This window comes from Engystomops pustulosus, chromosome 1 (genome assembly GCF_040894005.1).
Source record: "Engystomops pustulosus chromosome 1, aEngPut4.maternal, whole genome shotgun sequence".
Classification (NCBI taxonomy): Eukaryota; Metazoa; Chordata; class Amphibia; order Anura; family Leptodactylidae; genus Engystomops; species Engystomops pustulosus.
In genome coordinates this window covers 69,573,436-69,593,889 of record NC_092411.1, presented here as the reverse complement: position 1 = coordinate 69,593,889, position 20,454 = coordinate 69,573,436, and the positions used below count along the sequence as shown (strand labels likewise).

At 41.4% G+C, this 20,454-nt stretch overlaps 1 protein-coding gene across 1 annotated transcript; it reads right to left on the bottom strand.

Annotated features, from left to right (window-relative positions):
- Positions 1 to 315: 315 nt before the first annotated feature.
- OGFOD2 (2-oxoglutarate and iron dependent oxygenase domain containing 2) lies at positions 316 to 18,897 on the bottom strand. The gene is made up of 7 exons (XM_072144126.1): positions 18,726 to 18,897; positions 15,857 to 15,913; positions 14,345 to 14,455; positions 9,380 to 9,479; positions 6,852 to 6,976; positions 5,286 to 5,543; positions 316 to 1,542 (listed from the first exon to the last, which is right to left on the bottom strand). The coding sequence occupies exons 1-7, from the start codon at positions 18,894 to 18,896 to the stop codon at positions 1,267 to 1,269; spliced, it is 1,098 nt and encodes a 365-aa protein (XP_072000227.1). The 5' UTR covers position 18,897; the 3' UTR covers positions 316 to 1,266.
- Between the last annotated feature and the right edge of the window lie 1,557 nt (positions 18,898 to 20,454).

The following is a 20,454-nucleotide window of genomic DNA, read 5'->3' as shown; positions in this document are numbered from 1 at the left end:
AACTGTGGTGGTGCAGTTTTCTTCCCAGAAGTATGACTTGTCTTAATCTGCCCAATATAGAGTGAAATATATTTTATGGGCTCAAAATAGATTTATTAAAGAAAGTATAGAAAAAGTAAATGTACCAAATCTTTGTAATCAATGAATGTCACACATATATTTCTATTGCCACAATGGCACTTTAGTGTGCAGTATCTAATCAACTAACCCAATTATTTGACATACTGAAGTGTGAACATTTACTAAGACACATACGAGCAAACAAAAAAAAAACTTAGAGGTGTATTTTCTATTATTTTATTTTAAAATAGTGCATTTACATTTTTTTTTTAATTAATAGACATATAAATGTTTAAAATCCATTTTGGCAGCAAGTTTTTAAAGGGGTATTCCCACTAAGACAAGATTCTTAAATATACTCAGGATAGCAAAATAACACATTCTCTAATTCACGATTATTAACAAAAAGACAGCATTTCACAGATATAAGTCCAACCTGTCCTTATCAGCCCTGGTGTACGCAATTTTGTTTGCCCTTGGATCCAACCGTAAATCTTCTTCTGTCTAAGGTCGGGCAGGACAGATTCTTCTCATGAAAATCTCCAGTCTACTTGCCATAGCTCCTCCCCCCTGCATTCCAAGACAAGCTCACACTCACACATACACTTCCTGTCGGCAGCGTGAGGATCGCAAATCTACAAGCTACAGGTCATGGTGCAAGGTCTACCACACACAGGGGGAACGGTAATAAAAACAAAATTTTCTTGATACATAACCAGCTTCTGTATCATTCAAAACAAGAAAACATAGGGGACACAGGGGGAAGGAGAAAAGCATACAGGTAACAAGATCACAAGATCTGTATAGTGTAGAATATGGATAGACCAAGACTATGTTGATGCATAATGGACGGTTAGGGTGCATTCACACGTTCAGTTTTTCAGATGCAGTTTTCGAAGCCAGAAGCAGGTGTGGATCAGAATGGGTGAGGACGTATCATTGAGGGAAGCTCCTCCTCTTTTTTCACTCCACTCTCGTTTGGACTTTGAAAACTGCATCTGAAAATCTGAATGTGTGACCGGGATAGAGCTCTCTTGAGGGTGGTGGAGCCTTGAGAAGCGATCCAAGGGTTCCTGAACCCTTCAAACAGTGAGGAGGCAGTCAATGATAGGTCCGGAGATTTCCATTTTGTTGCTATGTGAATTCTAGTCGCTATAGCTATAAATTGGACTAAGCGATGGGCTTTATTTTTCGGTAATATGGTGTTTAGATTAAAGTGCAAACATCCACAGTTTCTTCTCCATTATCATTTTTTATCACTGTAAATCCATCGCCATCTCCTATTGTCTCTACTAGTTGAGGTTCCTTGTTACACATGGGACACAGTTTATTGCGTACGGAAGATGCTCTCATCCATATTATAAGATTCCATCTTTCCCCAGAGGTAATAGGAAGAGCTCCATGAACTTGCTGACCTCTGTGAAGTATCCCATGGCCAATAGTATGTTCAACCTCTATAAACGTTCTTTCATTGGATGGCACCTAAATAACACAACAGAGAGACATTAAAGAGGACCTGTCACCGGAATTTTACCACCATGCCTAACCCTGCCTGCTGATAAAGGGGTACAAGTCCTCCCCATATCACCTAAAATTAGCTGCCAGTGATTCACTGTACCTTAATTACAGCCATTTTCTGATATGCAAATTAGCTTTTCTGATTCATGTCTCCTGGCTACGACATTTCTCTCTCCTGTGAACCACACCCCATTATTTTGACTGACAGCTCTGTGTCTCTTCAAATCACTGTCCTGCCTCCTTGTACTTAGGGACCTATTGCTCATATTCAACTACAGACATATAAAGCTCTATGTACAGATGGGAAATATTGTGTCAATTTTTACACAGTGGCTTGTGTTGCATTCAAGACTTGTGACCAGAGGGACATCATCACAGGTCCTTTAGCCTTCTTACAATAGCAAACTGTACATCATGTATGTGATCATATACTATTTTTACGAGGCTAAATGACCTGATATGATGTCACATGACATGAACTACTAAATAGTAAGGTGGCATAAAGCATGAGGAGGAGATGGGAGGGGCCAGCCAAACAGGACATGCTCTCTCTGATGTCAGGTAATATAAGATAAAAGATGATTTATGGTGATGTGAGGGAAACAATTTTTAGCTAAAAGAAGGCTGTTGGTGATTAGGGCTCTATAGGAACCTGTCACCTTCAAAAATCTATAACTTTTTTTATTTTTACACCTAAAGAGCTGTGTGAGGGCTTGTTTTCTGCGTAACAAATTGCACTTAATAGTCACGGTACTTAATATGCCAATAATGATTAAAAAATTCCAAATGCAGTGAAAATTGTGAAAAAATGCATTTGCAATGTTTTCTTGTGGGCTTGGATTTTACGGCTTTCACTGAGCGCCCCAAATGACATGTCTACTTTATTCTTTGGGTCGGTGTGATCATGGGGATAACAAATTTGTATTGGTTTTTCATAAATTTACAAAAATTAAAACCTCCTGTACAAAATTTTTGTTATTGATTTTGCCATCTTCTGGTGCTACTAACTTTTTTACTTTGGTGTATGTAGCTGTGGGTACACTTTTGTGTGACTTTTGATGATGTTTTCAATTATACCATTTTTAGGACTGTACAATATTTTGAACACTTTTTATTGATCTTTTTATATTTTGTTTAAAATGGCAAAAAAGTGACATTTTGGATTTTTGGCACTATTTACCGTTACGGGGTTAAACCGGGTGAAAAAACGTTATTATATTTTCATAGATCAGGCATTTTCGGAAGCAGTGATGCCTAATGTGTTTATGATTTTTACTGTTTAATTAAATTTATATCAGTTCTAGGCCAAGGGGGGTGTCATTTGAATTTTTAGGTTTTTTAAATTTTTCAAACCCCCTAGGGTAGTTTAACCCTACGTTGTCTGATTGATCCTATAATATACTGCCATACAATAGTATGTGGGGATTTTCCACCTCATTCATTGCAATGTGTGGGGCGCTATTTTCCATCACGGATTTAACCCAGTGAAAAATCGTTATTATATTTTGATACATCGGGCATTTTCTGACATGGCGATCCCTAATGTGTTTATGATTTTTACTGTTTATATTTATATCAGTTATAGGAATAGGGGGGTGATTTTATTTATTTATTTATTTTTTTTTAACGTTTTTTAATTTATATTTTTACTATTTTTCAGACTCCCTATGGCACTTTAACAATAGGTCAGTGATGGTCAACCTTCTGGAGATAGATTCCCAAAGTACAACCAAAACCCATGTATATGTCATAAGTGCCAACATGACAATTTAAGCAGTAACTTATTAATCCCTGCTGTATCTCAGGTTTCAATCATATTGGCATAATGAGTTCACCAATACAATAGATAGATGATGGAGAAATTTGGATTTTAGCTTCCATCCTGGGTTCCCTGAAGAGAAAGAATCAGGGTTCACAGAGCTGTCTCTATCCACACCTTCTTGTTTCTGCTGTTACCTTGGCAGCCACGGATGTCGCTTTAAAATGGCAAGTCCTGGCCTGTACTGGACCACAGGAGAAAGCCTTGAGTCCTATCTGGCAAACTCTGTGCTGGGGTGAAGGCCTGGGTGCCCACAGAAAGTGCTCTGAGTGCCACCTCTGGCACCCGTGCCATAGGTTCGCCACCACTGCCCTAGGTTGTCTGATCGATCCTATCATATACTGCCATACTACAGAATGGCAGTATACAGGGATTTTCCACCTCATTTATTACAATATGCAAATCACACATTGACATGAATGGGTTAAATCGAGATATGTCATGGCCACCGATCTCCGCTCCCCAATGACGACACGTGGAGCGACGATCCTCCCAAGATGGTCTTCCGAAGACCCATGGCTGTCTCATTTTAACCCATTGATTACAATGTGCGAATAGCACATTGTAAAGAATGAAGTGGAAAATCCCCGTATACTGCCTTACTGTTGTATGGCAGTATATGATAGGATCGATCACCCCCCCCCCTTGCCCTAAAACTGATATAAATATAAATAGACATAAAAATAATATACACTTTAGGTATCGCTGTATCCGAAAATGCCTTATCTAGTGACCAAAATCCAAAATGACACCTTTTTTGCTATTTAAAAAAAAAAATATATAAAAAAATTCAATAAAAATGATCAAAAGGTCGTACAGTCCTAAAAATGGTAGCATTGAAAACGTCAAATGTCGCAAAAAATGACACCACCCACAGCTCCGTACACCGAAGTATGAAAACGTTATTAGCACCAGAAGATGGCAAAATACAAAATTTTTTGTACAGGAGGTTTTAATTCTTGTAAAAATTATAAAACATATACAAATTTGGTATATCCGTCCCAAAGAATAGAGTAGACATGTCAGTTGGGGGGCACAGTGAAAGCTGTAAAATCCAAGCCCACAAGAAAACGTCACAAATGCATTTGTCCACCAATTTCATTGCATTTGGAATTTTTTTCCCACTTCCCAGTACACAACATGGAATATTAAATGCCATCACTATGAAGTGCAATTTGTTATGCAGAAAACAAACCATCACACAGCTCTGTACACGGAAAAATAAAAAAGTTGGTGGGAGTGAAAAATGAAAACACAAAAACGAAAAAGGGCCTCGTCGGGAAAGGATTAAGGCTGGCGCCACACGCGGCGCTTTTGTCTGCGTTTGCGAACGCAAACGCAGACAAAGTCGCGCCCACCGGAGCGGGCCTCGGCCCGATCGCATCGGCGTTTCTATGGAAACGCCTGCGATCGGGAACGAGACGCCGGTGTTTCGCGTTAAATTAACACGAAACACCGGCGGCTCGTTCCCGATCGCAGGCGTTTCCATAGAAACGCCGATGCGATCGGGCCGAGGCCCTCCCCGGTGGGCGCGACTTTGTCTGCGTTTGCGTTCGCAAACGCAGACAAAAGCGCCACGTGTGGCGCCAGCCTAAGAGCTTTGCTTGCTGTCCTTCTATTGAAAGCTTCTATGTTTATTACCAGTGGACAGAAATCTGAGCATGGTCACACAGGTGCACGGCTCGTTATAACTTACACATCTGATTACTCTCTATGATACTAATGAGCCGTGCACCTGTGTGACCATGGTCTCATTTCTGTCCACTGGTAGTAAACATAGAAGCTTCTATAGAAGGTAGAAATGGGATCATCCCTTTAATTCCCTTATAATTTAATTTTATTCACTCATGTTAGTCAAATAAATATACAAACCGTGTTACATAACTACCTCTTTCATGTCGGAAAAATATAGATTTCCATCGGTAAACTCTTTTCCTAGTGAAACATTCAGAGTGACCTCAGAGTTGTCGTAGTGGCCACTCAAATCCAAGTCTTTATCCACAGAATACTGTACAACAAAGGCTTTGTGACTATCCAGGCTACCCCCACCCCAGTCTGGAAATAAAACTGATGCAAGGGGGCACAGATATTGTTCACGAAGAGGCGTAATGAGGGAATCATCTAATCCAAGCTCATTCAGAAGAACCTAGACAAAAAAAAGAAAAACAAGTGCAGTAAGAGAGTGTATCAAAATATTATTTTATTTTTATCTTTTTCCCATTTGCATATTTTTTTTTCTTTGGATTTTTATGATAGCCGAGGCAGACATTTTGCCCGGGCTGTTGTGACCAGCATGGAGATGTTGACCTAAGTTAGATAAGTTTGTCATTTCCATTCCTAAGCCTCTACTCCACTTTCTACACTACCCCTTAGATGCAATTTGTCGACATTTTAAATTCTACCTTGATAAATGTTTATTGCCCAAATAAGTAAAGTATTTTCAACTTTACAACAAATGCCCTGACCTCTCCACCTCGGTCTATGGCATCACTATAGCACCGAGGCAGAAGTCCTGCTGTCTGGGATTGTGCAGGACTCTGAACTCTCCTTCTCACCGTATTTTCAATCTCTTGCTCGGTCTTGCTGAATGCATCTCGGGAACATCTCCAGAATCCACCCATTTCTTACAATTGAAACCTCTAAATTGCTAATCGTTGCTCCGATTCACTCTCAACTAGACAAGTGAACCTCCCTATTGTAAATATAAAACGGTTCGCACTGCAACAAGTGGGGGTGTGTATCAGACCAAGGGATCCTACCCCTAAATGTTTATTCAAGTAAAGGTTGTGCACTACTGTAGAAGAAGTAGTGTTCATAGTGACGTAGGGTCTTTGTCAAACACACTATAGGAATGCCTGAAAGTGTGTGGAACGCTCTGCAGGATACTGCTGACTTCACGTGTGTGTTGCGTTGCAAAATTTCTTATGTTGAAACTCTCACTCTCTTTACTAACCCAACATGTGTCCTCCTCCCATCTGTTATCCTGCAAACACCAGATAGATACCAAGCTCCAGGCTTCTCTGCAGTCAAATTCAGCTTGGACCTTGTATATAAGATGACGGCTGCTTCAAGCAGCATTTTTATTTATTAAATTATTTTATTCTGTTCCCTTATAAAGAATGGCTGGACCATTATACAAGCTCTTATACCTCGTGTCACCCCCTCATCCTCATAGACTGTAAGCTCTTGCGACGCTCACTTCTATTGTTCTATATGACTGTGTTTGTACTCTTTAAGTCTTATGCTATTTGCATATGTCTTCTATGATTTGTAAGGTGCTACGGAATATGATAGCAATGTATAAATAAAGATTATTATTATTATTATTATAAATGCTAAAATTCTGAAGTGACTCCAGTGACTGTTTCCAGTGGATATATGGTCCACACCAGTTTCCTTTGATGCATATAATATCAAAAATAAAACCAATTGTGTCATAGTGAAAGCAAAGTACCCCATAGTTATTCATTGTGTTTGGTCTTCCCTTTTCCAAGTGTGATTTCTCAAAATGTTCAAGTTCTTCCACAAAGTCTCTGCAAAACTGAGGAACAAACACAGGGAAACAATATATTCTTTTATCTAAAACAAAAAAGGGGATAAAAGTTCAGTACATACATCAGTACACACAAGCATTATATTGGAACATAAGTCTTTTATGTATTTCCCAAGAAATAATCTTCAAACATACAGAAGTATAGTATGATACAGAAGTGGTATGTTCTATTCTGTTGACCATTACTACAATATTAAGATATAGGAAATAATTTTCTTAGATACCAGCAGTTATATGGCTGTATATTACAACGTCCTTATAATGTTCATCAAGTGGGAAGGTTACTGGGAATGGGTTAGTTTAAAAAATCTGCTTCTGATGAAAGGACACGTGCCGCTAGTGTTGTGTTTCATAATGCTAGCACACATAACGCTAGAAGACAGGCCACATTGCATATGCATTTCCAATTAAGCACATGTGAATGTTACCCAAACCCCGCAGTCTTGCATTTAAAGGGAACCTGTCACCAGGAGACCCATTTTTAGCACTCCCCCAGTTCCCACAGAGCATAGTACATACGCTGCCAAAGTGTTTTTGTATAAAAAATTGGTTTTACAGAAAAAAAGATATGTTATGTTGTACCTTTCATTAGCATGTGCTGTATTTTTCCCCACCCTTGGGAAACATGTGACCTTTTCAAATTTATGAATAACTCCCCACACTCGGGATTGGCTGTAGAGGAGCAGGGGGTGTTGCTAAGCCAAGTGATGAGTTTTCATATATTTGAAAAGGTCACATGGAGTAGCTGTTTCCCAAGGGTGGGGGGGAACTGCTCCTTTCCAGCCCCTCCCATTAGGCAACTGCCTAGTCACACAGCTAATGAAAGGTACAATATAACATATCTTTTTTTCTCTGGGGGAGAGCTAAAAATGGGTCTCCTGGTGACAGGTTCCCTTTAAACAATATAAGACACCGGGGTCAGGTTACCGATTGCATGCATTTCACTGGAAATGTAAAAGGGCCCGCCCCCTGTGCACTAGCAGTTCATTATGACCGCAACGCTAGCAGCACGTGTGGTTGAGCCCTAAATATTCAACACAGAAAAATTTAATTTTAACCCCATAGCGCAATAAGACGTACCCTTACGTCTTACTGCGTATGGGGGAGTATGAAGAGGGCTCACGGGCTGAGCCCTCTTCATACTCACCGGGCATTTGCTTCATAATGAAGCAAATGCCCATCGCTAACACCCGCGATCGGTGCTTGCACCGATCGCGGGTGTTAACCCTTTGATCGCCGCCGGCAAAGCTGCCGGCTGCATTAAAGAGCCGGCGGCGCGTGGGCGCCGCCATCTTGGCTCCGATCGTCACTCCCCGTGACGTCACCGGGGAGCGGCGATCCGTTGCCATGACAGCCTGGGATCACACAAAGATCCGAGGCTGTCATGATCGAGGCTATCTATTACAATGTGCGATCTGCACATTGTAATAGATGGTATGCAAAATCCCCATATACTGCCATACTGTAGTATGGCAGTATATGGTAGGATCAATCAGACAACCTAGGGTTAAAGTACCCTAGGGAGTCTTAAAAATAGTAAAAAAAATAAATAAAAAAAAGTAAAAAAAAAAAAATTAAATTAAAAAAACATAAAAATTCAAATCACCCCCCTTTCCCTAGAAGTGATATAAATATAAATAAACCGTAAAAATCATAAACACATTAGGTATCGCCGCGTCCGAAAATGCCCGATCTATCAAAATATAATAACCGTTTTTCACTGCGTTTAACCCCGTAGCGGAAAATAGCGCCCGAAGTCGCAAATGGCATTTTTTTGCCATTTTGAAAAATAGAAAAAATTCTATAAAAAGTGATCAAAAGGTCGCACAGTCCTAAAAATAGAAGCATTGAAAACTTCATCAGAAGTCGCAAAAAATGACACCACTCACAGCTCCATACACCGAAGTATGAAAAAGTTATTAGCGCAAGAACACGGCAAAATGAAAAAATTTTTTTCTGTACAGGAGGTTTTAATTTTTGTAAATGTATGAAAACATTATAAAACCTATACAAATTTGGTATCCCTGTGATCGTATTGACCTAATGAATGAAATAGACCTGTCATTTGGGGCGCACAGTGTAAGCTGTAAAAACCAAGCCCACAAGAAATGGCGCAAATGTGTTTTTTCATCATTTTCACTGCATTTAGAATTTTTTTCCCGCTTCCCAGTACACGGCATGGAATATTTAATACCATCACTACGAAGTGCAATTTGTTACGCAGAAAATAAGCCATCACGTAGCTCTGTACACGGAAAAATAAAAAAGTTATAGATTTTTGAAGGTGGGGAGTGAAAAATAAAAACGCAAAAACGAAAAAGGGCCTGGTCCTTAAGGGGTTAAAGCTAACATTTTTCATTAGACAAAAACTAATATCTGTTTTAAACCAAAAAGTATTCGGTTATTGTACATTTTAAAATGCAAATTACCTGGGATGGGATGAAGATTGTTCAAGAGACTTTCCAAACTAGCATTAGGAGACTTGCAAATACGAACAGCTTCCAAAAATTCTTCAGTTAAAAAAGATTCCTTAATTAAGAAAGACAACTATCAGACAGAGATACTGTTATCGTCCACATCTACTCAGCCAATAAATGGTTGCTTGCGCTTTGCTTGAATTTCTTTGTGGCAAAGTGTAATTCCAGCAAGTGTAAAAGTCTTGATCACATCTTCTTTGCTGTTTGTTAAATAGTACAATATTCATCTATATGAGACCATGAAAGGTTACGTAAAGGTAATGCAAACACTGCTTACATATTCGGTCTGCACTCTCAAGTATCTTGGTGCATCTGATCCAGGGATCCAACCCCACGTACAGTAAAGTAAAATTGGGACCACGCACTCCAATGGGTTTTAATATGCATTTAATATCTTCAAAGTGATAGATTACAGCAGTAATACTTGTGTGACGTTTCGGCCACAAGGGCCTTTCTCAAACACTGTAAATCGAACATGTATACAAGATCAATATTGACATGAAATATACAAGTGGATATAAGGTATATATATACATAAATACATAATAGTGGAAAAATCCAAGGAACATCAGTACAATATCCATGTAGTCAGTTCAACGTGGTAGTAGTCTAAGATTCTCAGAGCCAGGATTCATCAACAAATGTAGTTCACATCATTACATGATACTAGTAAGACAACAGGGTATCAGAGTGAACAAAGCTGTGCAGACATATACCAGTAGTATCTAAAATCAAAGAAAACAGGTTAATGCTCACCAAAAGCTGTCTACCAAAGAGTATCTGGGTGTAGGCGCTTAGTATTGTGCTTGCTGCACACAGGAGGATGCGCTAGTGACTTTGTGTGTGCGCTGACTATTTAGACAGGATCCATGTCAGATAATAGGATGGTGTATTATCACAGTTATCACTCTTACCCATCAGTGTATAGGAGGGAATTAGCGTCTCTGTGGATAGAAATAAAGAGTAATGTTATATGTTTATTTCTCTGTGGAAAGAAATAAAGAGTAATGTTATATGTTTATTTCTCTGTGGAAAGAAATAAAGAGTAATGTTATATGTTTTAACATTACTCTTTATTTCTATCCACAGAGACGCTAATTCCCTCCTATACACTGATGGGTAAGATTCTACACATAGAGTGATAACTGTGATAATACACCATCCTATTATCTGACATGGATCCAGTCCCTACATACCTAGATTACATGAGCTCATTGTTATCTCTCTACTAAACAGCTGTCCTTGCGTGCGACACTTTTGATGCAAAACATATTCACGTGCGCCTAATCTGTCGCATCTCCTTACATAGGAGGCAATAGGATCAGACCTGACACAATGGGGTCATTTACTAAGGGCCCGATTCGCGTTTTCCCGACGTGTTACCCGAATATTTCCGATTTGCGCCGATTTTCCCTGAATTGCCCCGGGATTTTGGCGCACGCGATCGGTTTGTGGCGCATCGGCGCTGGCATGCACGGGACGGAAATCGGGGGGCGTGGCCGAACGGTAACCCGACGGATTCGGAACAACCGGCGCGTTTAAAAAAAAAAAAAAAAATCGCATGGGCCATACTCACATGCACCACGATAAAGACGATAAACTCCGGGGCACCTTGGCGGACTTCGGCGCAGCAGCGCCACCTGGTGGACATCGGGCGCAGGACCTTCATGAATCGCCGGAAGACTCGAAAGCTCGTCAGAGAAGCCGCCGCTGGAACGTGAATGGACTGGGTAAGTAAATGTGCCCCATTGTTCGCATCATCCGATCCCGCCCCCTGGGGGAGCGACTTCCTGTCTAAATAGTCAGCTCACACACAGGGGCACATTTACTTACCCGGTCCAGTCGCGATCCAGCGGCGGGTTCTCCGGCGCTGATTCGGGTTCTGCCGGGATTCACTAAGGTCCGCTGGAGTTCACCTGCTTTTTTCTGGTGTATGCGAGTGCTTGATCTTGCGACACAAATGGCTTTTTAAATTCTGCGTTTTTTCCGAATCCTTCGGGTTGTCCGGTGGCCACGCCCCCCGATTTCTGTCGCGCGAAAGTAGACTCTTTGGTAGACAGCTTTTGGTGAGCATTAACCTGTTTTCTTTGATTTTAGATACTACTGGTATATGTCTGCACAGCTTTGTTCACTCTGATACCCTGTTGTCTTACTAATATCTTGTAATGATGTGAACTACATTTGTTGATGAATCCTGGCTCTGAGAATCTTAGACTACTACCACGTTGAACTGACTACATGGATATTGTATTGATGTTCCTTGGATTTTTCCACTATTATGTATTTATGTATATATGTACCTTATATCCACTGCTATATTTCATGTCAATATTGATGTTGTATACATGTTCGATTTACAGTGTTTGAGAAAGGCCCTTGTGGCCGAAACGTCACACAAGTATTACTGCTGTAATCTATCACTTTGAAGATATTAAAAGCATGTTAAAACCCATTGGAGTGCGTGGTCCCAATTTTACTTTACTGCTTACATACACAATCTATATTGGTACAAAGGGTTGGGTACATAAAGCCTAAATTGAAAGAAAACCATATGGAGGGAGTCCCGGGGTTATTTCAAGATAGGTTCTTTAGGTTTGTACATAAAGGGATTTGCCCATGAAAGTTCTCGAATTGTTTACACAATAAAGATCATTATAACCCCTTCTTTACAATTTTACTCAGTTTTATTGCTGTTTTAGCTCCTATCACTCCCTAGGTTTGTCAGTGTAATATTCCAGAGTCAGGTCTGCTATATGCCTCCCTCCTGGATAAAGACCTTATCTTGTCTGTAATAAGTATAATAAGTCTCTGCACACTGCTCCTTGCCGGCAAGAAGTGCCCGTTTATGAGCTAGTCTTGTAATGCAGGGGGAAGAGGTAGGAGGCAGAGAGGACTGCAGACAAGAGAAACTGTTCATGAGAAGAATCCGAATAGTCCAAAGATTTACGGTTGAATCCAGGGGCAAGAGAAATTGTAAACGTAATTGAAATAATTCCAGACAGGTTGGAATTATATTTGTGAAATAGTGTATTTTTGTTAATAACAGTGAATTAGAGAATGTGTTATTTTGTTATCCCAAGTATATTTAAAGAGAACCTGTCAGGCAAATTAACCCCGCCAAAACTAAATATATGTTCATAAACTGCCATTAGAAAGCATTGCCTCTATCCCCACATTATCCCTGTATATGCCTGTAAGCTTAAACAATCAAGTACTAAAGCTGTATGCAAATGACCTGAGAGATGTCCAATGAGCTGTCCAGCTTATTCATGAGTGGGAGGCACAGCCACACCCCCAGTGCTTGACTGACAGCCTGTATAATGATATGACAACCCTGGTGCTGACACCCCCTGCAGCCTGTGTGTATGAGATGACAGCCTGTATAATGATGTGACACTCCTGGTGCTGGCGGCCACGCCTCCTACATCCTGTGGGTGTATATGAAAGATACAACTGCTCTGCGATGCAGCCATGTGTATGGGAGAACATGTCAGGTACTTGTGTAGCTGATGTCTGTGTCTCACACATGTATATAGGAGAACAGAGCATGTCAGCAGATAGAGCGCAAGCACCTGCAATGTCTGCATAGCAAAATCGACTGCAAGTATGTAACATATTGACATACTGCAAAATGTGGTACAATTTCTTAAATAAATATAGTAAAATACAGGGATTAGATATAAGGCAGAGAAGATTTAAGTCTTCAATGGCATCTCCCCTCCTGAAAGTGGTTTCTGAGCCAAAAATATTGATGAACTTAGGATAGTTTCAAAATAGAAGACTGGTAAGGGTCGAACACCCAGCACTGTTCTTAGCAGTTAATAAAAAGAGAATGGGACAGGAAGCACATAGCTAGATTTTTAGCATAGTGGCTGAGTTGTTGCATCTAAATTAGTTGAACTGCAGAGGTAAGTGTGTTACTTACCTCTGCTGCCAACCCACAACACCAAAAAACATTCAGAGACACGGTCTAAATAGGCTGTCTGTCAGTGTATTATACAAGGGAAAAAATAATCGCATGGTAAAGTGAAATTAATTTGATAACACTTAAAGGGGTTGTCCGAGAGTTATGACAAAAAACAAAAGGTGGCCGGGAGGGGGCTGCCTAAAAAATAAAGATGTACTTACCTTCTGACGCACTCCTCGTGTCCTGTTCTGCTGTCGCTCAGGTCCGTGCGTCATGTTAACAAACGGCCGCCGGAGCAGTGATGGATTCAGCTTCCGGCTGGACCCGACAACCATCCGGTCCGCATACACAGTGCTGTGAATAGGGACGGGTGGGTGGCTACGGCTGGCCGGAAGCTGAATCCAGCACTGCTCCGGCAGCCATGTTTGTTTACATGCCGCGCAGACCGGAGCAAAAGCAGTGTGGGACACCCGGAGGGCGACAGAAGGTAAGTACATCTTTATTTTTTTAATCAGCTCCCTCCCGGCCACCTTTTTTTTTCCATAACTCTAGGACAACCCCTTCAAAGGGAATCTACCATCAAAATCAAGCATTACAAACCAAGGACACTTACTCATAGATCTTTTTATATTTGTTATCCATGGGCTCTGGGGAAGGTGGAGGGGGTAACCAGAGCTCCTACTTGCTGCAGATTCACAGGCAAGTGGTGAGATGGTTAAACAGCCTGTGAAGCTGCAGTACAAAGGGGCTCTGATAACACGCACCCCAGAGACCTGTCTCTTTAGCATAATTTTAAAAGTTGATTTTAGAAGGAAGGATGCCATGGATAACAAATATAAGATTACCACAGTCACAGTGCCTGGATCTATTTGGAAGTGTCCCTGGTTTATCATGCTTGTGCTTGATTTTGATTTTATACAATGAATTACAAATATATATAGTTCTAAAATAAACTGTAAAAATATTGAAAAAAAATTGTTTTTTGTTTGTGAATATACATTGTACATTACCTTTAACACATACACTTCTGGGTGTAAAGGTTTATAATAAAGTGAAATTTCTGCCTTCCTTCGCAGCGATTCTCCTGCCAAATTCTGTCTTCTTTGGACCTCTTTTTTGACCTGAAGCAAAATGTATTAAAAACTTTATATAAAGAACAGAAAACTGCAGTATGAAGACAAAGATTTTGATGTATTTAAACAAACAGAAAGGGAACCAACAACATAATTTCACTGATGACAATGAACAGAATTTAAAATGTTCAATACTGTAGTGGGCTATGAACATTCGTCCATATTCTTTCACTCGTAACACTCCCATATAACACAGCTCGTACCCCTAAAAACAGGTGTATAAGCTTCGATTTAGTCACAATTTCCAGCACAGAGCCTGGAATCGGTGCCTATTCCGCCCCCCACACCACTTGTGTAGGGAGGGGGCAGGGCGTGTCTGTGCGCTAGCCATAGCCTGCACTAAGTTCAGGCGCAAGCTAAAGCGCATTTGGAATGCCAGGTAGGACCTGGTAGAACTGAACCGTGCACCCATGCCATCAGATATCTATCAAGAGTCCAGAGCCTCTGATGCATCTGGCGGGGTTTGGATCATACACTGCCACATATTGTGCCAACATACAACCCCCCCTCTGTTTCTGTCTGTATCTCTGGATTACAGTCCTCTCTGGACCACTGCTTCCCCCTCAGGGAGCTTTTGTCCATGTCTTTAAGAAGGAGAAATTCAGCACAGATTTGATAGTGAAAAACAGGTTAAGGCAGTTTCACACTGCTGTCCAGTGTCCATGAACCACAGCCGACAATGCTGGGGATTCCATAATACAGCAAACTTATTCAGTTGCTAACTGAAACAGGACTGGTCACGCACGGTAGTTCAAGGACCAGTCACACAAAGGGGCACATTTACTAAGGGTCTGAAAGCCGCATTTTTGTCAGCAAATTGTGTCACAAGATCAGCACTCACATGCACCGGGAAGAAGGCAAATTCCGGCGGACCTCAGTGGGGAAGCGACAGATGCAGGAAATTGGACACACCATCTTTGTGAATCGCGGCAGACCCAAATCCTCGTCGGACACCGCACGGCGGGGATCGCGACGGGACAAGTAAGTAAATGTGCCCCAAAGTGTCAAACTCCACTAAGGTAAAATAAGGGAGGATAAGCCAATGTAAGTGGACAAGAAAGCACTATGATCTGATAAATAGAGATGAACAGAATCATAGTTTCACCTCTGGATTCGGCTGCCCGACCCGGACGTATTGGTGTCCGAACAGCCAATCTGGCAAATTGATGCCCCTTTCTACTAGCCATGGCAGTGATTGACTAGTAGCAAAAGGGTCACACGACCGAACTGCAACTATTATTAACTCTTATCTCCACTGATAAAACATTACAAAACTTTTTTATATTCAATGTATTATTGATTAATACAAAATGTAGAGACTGTTGTAGCTTTTTAACACCGTAAAACAAGCAGCATAATAATTTGACCGGTGTATCACTACATCCATACCGTTTCCAGTACACGTGCAAACTTCTCATCCCCACGGCAGCCTTTACTTTGTAATGTCTGAAAGAAATCAGATAAATGCAGATTAGTAAACCTTTCAAAAATAAAGGGGTTTTATCTTTTAAAAAAATGTATACCCTATCCATAGGATCAGGGGAATGATACCATTTTGGCCTTTGATCACTTTTTTTTTTCTAACTTTTATGGGAGAGACCAGGGAGCTTTTTTTCGAGTAACAGTGTCATTGTATGGGAAAATGTTTTTTTATAGATTGCCCTATTTATTTATTGATATGTACTTTCTAGGGAAAAGTATGAGAATTGAATTTTGATACATATTTCTTTTCCTATTTTGTGTTTCAACCCTATTCTCTGATCTCTCATACAATATAACTGTATTACAGTATATTGCTTATATATTCGGTTTCCATTAAAAGGTTTTTCAGGACCGCACTACTGAAGTCCTATTCTAAGGATAGCTTATTAAAATCCAACACCTGGCTTCCCTTTCTATTAGCTCTATTAGCAGTTGTTACAGGTCAATTGGACAGAGTTTGCAGTACTTTTTCTGGTGGGAAGGCCAGTTACACATCAACTAGTTCAATCTGTCATACTTGCTGCACACGTCTACTGGGTTAACTGGCCAGGGCGCCGAATTACCACCGACCTGAAGGGGTTTCTATAACCTGTGGAGTCATATGGTGTATTTTTTTCTTTTGTGGCTTCATTTAAAAAAACAAAAACTAAAATGGAATGAAATAAATAAGTACTGTTGTGTTTCACCTGAAATGTTATTTACGTATTTTAACACTTTCTGAGAACCCGATATTTTGCCACTGCAAATGACAGTGATGTTTGTCATTTGCTGTTATTAGTTAGAAACTCTCCATACATCAGTCCAGGGCTGGGAATACATCTGACCATCAGTAAGCCTACACTGACAGGTTTCCGTTTTGAAGTTTCTGTTTAAAAACAGATGAATAATGGATCTGTTTTTTCCCCCATTGATTTAGATTTAGACTTGCAATGGTGTCCGTAAGTATTAGCTTTTACATCTTAAGTTAGAACTTCTGTTATTTGAAAAAAATAGCTGGAATTAAAAAAAAACCCAAAACAGATGCCTATAAAATAATGAAAAATGAAAACTGACACCAATGTAAATGAAAAATGGAGACTGACACTAATGCACTATTGGATCACTTAAAGGTACACATTATTAAAAAAAACTGATACTATTTGCTATAAATGTCCAGACATTTATTTAAGTTACAATCTGTTGTTAAAAAAAAAAAAAAAAGAAAAGAAAAGAAAATCTTAGGCAAAACGCAGATGGGAACTGGCCCTAAAATCGCCACTTTCCTGCGCCTGGGATGTAGAATTGTGAGGGGCCGGAGAGACACTACTGCCCCCTTATGGCACCTAGGGGCATAGCTGGGTCGTGTTACCCCCTTCTTATCCGGTTGTGTCAGAGCTCCCGTACCCTGCCATAGTCTCTGGTGAACTGCTGCACGTCCTGGAAGCTGACATGCAGCTGATACTCCTCTATGAAGATGTTATCAGTGTAGAAGCAGGCGCAGCGGTGCGAGGGCTCCGTCATTACATACAATCTGTGCGGGCACAACCACTTCCGCGTACATCGGGTGACTACTTCACCTCCTGCCGCTAAGAAACCGTCTGCGATTCTGTGATGCGGAGCTGCAGCCACACTGATGAAATCCTCCGTGCGCCTGAGGCACAGGCTGCGTTCTTCTACACAGTCCCTTGTGGAGCGGGTGTCACAGTAAATGAAGTCCCCCGGAAACATGCAGCAGCCGTGAGCATGCCCTGTTACCGCTCCTCCATTGCACTCTATGGGCTGTGAGAGGAGGCCGGCAGCTCTGTAGGGCTGTGCTGGGCATGGAGCCCCTGCAGGTGGCGGAGGAAGTGGTGGAGACCAGTCCCAACAAGCTGGAGGACATCTACCGGCTGCTGGCGGACGGATCCTTCCCGCCATCATTCTGCTCCAGCAAGAAGAAGAATCTGAAGAGATATGCCCGCAAGTTTATTCTGGAAGGTAAAACCCCGCAGCAGGTGATCTAGTCTCTATAGTCTATGCTGCTAATCCCCTGCTACCAATGGTGTACAATGTGTATGATACAGCAGCACAGAAAACGCAAACCATTTGGGATACGTTTACACAGTAATCATCTGCTATCTGTGGCCGTGTTCACGTTACATCTGAAGTACGTATAGAAACGCAGTTCAAGTACATTGGGAGGCAGTGGTGGATTAAAGGAAACCTACCACTTCTGAAGGTAGGTATGAGATGCAAACACCGGGCACCAGCTCAGGGTGAGCTGGTGCCGGTGCTTAGTCTCGTTAGTGTTAAAACCGCGGTATCGCGGTTTTAACACTTTTTAAACTTTATAGCAGAAACTGCTTCGGCGCTGCGTGCGCACGATCGTGCGCGCGCCTACATTGGAAATGCCGCAGGCGTTGCGCGCGCACGGTCGCGCGCAGCGCCGAAGCAGTTTCTACTATAAAGTTTAAAAAGTGTTAAAACCGCGATACCGCGGTTTTAACACTAACGAGACTAAGCACCGGCACCAGCTCACCCTGAGCCCGGTGTTTGCATCTCATACCTACTTTCAGAAGTGGTAGGTTTCCTTTAAGTGTCCGAAGGGCTGTTTACAGGACGAGCCCCATCCAGATTCCAAACCAACATGGTCCCAGATGTTAGGACTTAAAGGGGTTCTCCGGTGACAAAGATTGACCTCCCTATACCTTATCTCCCCACACTTATCACTTTATTAATTCAGTGCCATTAAATCTTCTGCCCCCATTTCATGAAATCTAAGTCATTCCTGTACACTGCCAGCTCCTGCTACACCTACAGTTTCCATAGAAACGACCTGTATACTGTCTCGGCTCTCTGGTCTGACATGTGCAGTCAGCTTCTTGTTCCCTGCTGGGGGGTGTGGCTGCAGGTTCCTCTGTATGAAGAAGCTATGCTGACCAGGGGGATTGTGGGAGATGTAGTCTTTTAGCAGAATGGGGGCAGCCATCTTGGAGTTATGCAGCTGCAGCAGTGAGCTGTGAAGGAAAAGAAAGTATACAGCCCAGGGTGGTGAGGTAAGGGCGTGCAACTATAATATATGCAAAAAAACTGGTTAGTTAAAAAAAAAGTACATATAGTGACTGGAGAAACCCTTTAAAGACTGTAACGTTTTTTTTATTCCACAAATCAATTGCACTTGGGATGTAAAACAAGTTTACCTATTATCATTATTATCTGAATCCAGCAGTTTCTTTGCTATCCCCTCAGATTATCTCAGTGCTGCAGTAGCTGCTTCCCTGAACTGACAAGCCCCAGAGTCTGTATTATAACCAAACATTTCATGGGAGGGGAGGGGTTCTGTTTGTAGCAGAGGTGGAAGGGTTCAGGACTGTGGATACAGAAGTCTCCTGCACTGAATAGTGAGGTACAAGATCTCCCCTGTTCCTTATCAGTTCCTCCATCCCAGTGTGTGATTCTACAGAACTTTCTCTGTCTGTCTCTTTCTCCTCTCCTTGTGCTGCTTCCCCTTCCCTCACCTTGTCATTGGCAGTATCAGTTCTGTGCAGATAAGCTATTAACCCTTAGTGCTCACACAGCACAGGCATAGACTTCATGTACTAATGATTTCTACCACTTATTACATGTTCACTGCTCCTCCATGTGATGGAAGCTGCCAAGCTGGTCACCATATACATCCTGTATGTGCCCTGTGCATATTCCCTTCATTAGTCTCCGCCCACTTCACCTCTGGTGAGAAAGATTTTTGTCACACCCTTTTAGAAGAGAAAAAGCCATAACTTTAGAAAGAAAAGGACAGGCAGCACAAAGTAGGCAGTTACTCTTCAAGTGCTTCTCTACATCCTCTATATCCTTAATCTTGTACTGTTCGTAAAAGGTATTTAATGATGAACTTAAAACGTGCTCTTATAACCCATCTCTTTAGGAAAGCCAATCACATTCCCTAACTGCTGAGCGATGAGGAGTCGGACGGTGGTATTTCGGACCGTTCGTTTTCATGATCTGTGGGGGTCCCATCGATTAGACCCCCACCGATCAGTGAGTTACACACTATCCTGTGGATAAGGCCTTACTTGCTATGATGGGACAAACCCTTTAATGCATGCAAGCAGTGAACAGCTAAAGAGAGGTGGGGAAATGGCCACAAGCCCACCACTCTATCAGGTCCCCCTTGATCTCAAATCATTCCAGTGGGATTCAATATGGATGAATCTGCCCCTGCATGTCATTTTATGAGTGACCCAGTATTGCAGGCTCCAGGTGATGTGACACATCTGGGGACAGGATAATTTGGGATTCTCTTTAAATGTTCTGAGAAGGTGTATTCTCTTTTGGTATAACTGAATATATTTTCTTTTATATAAATAAAGGAATTATTATTATATTTGAAATTGAAGTTGATTTTGTATGTCTTAACATTTTGGTTTTTTTTTTTTTTGTGGCTTTTTGGATTAGCCGGTTGCCTTTATTATGTGGGACCAAAAAAAGAAGAAAAAAGGGAAGTGGTCGTGGACCCAGAAAGGAGGCACGATATTTTCTTGGAGAGC

Coding starts and splice junctions, on each gene's coding strand:
- OGFOD2 (XM_072144126.1), bottom strand. CDS start 18,896: ATGGCTGCCCCCATTCTGCTAAAAGACTACATCTCCCACAATCCCCCT. Junction 9,480..14,344: donor CAGAAGTGTATGTGTTAAAG/GTAATGTACAAT, acceptor TTCTTAATTAAG/GAATCTTTTTTAACTGAAGA. Junction 6,977..9,379: donor CAATCTTCATCCCATCCCAG/GTAATTTGCATT, acceptor TTTTTGTTTTAG/ATAAAAGAATATATTGTTTC.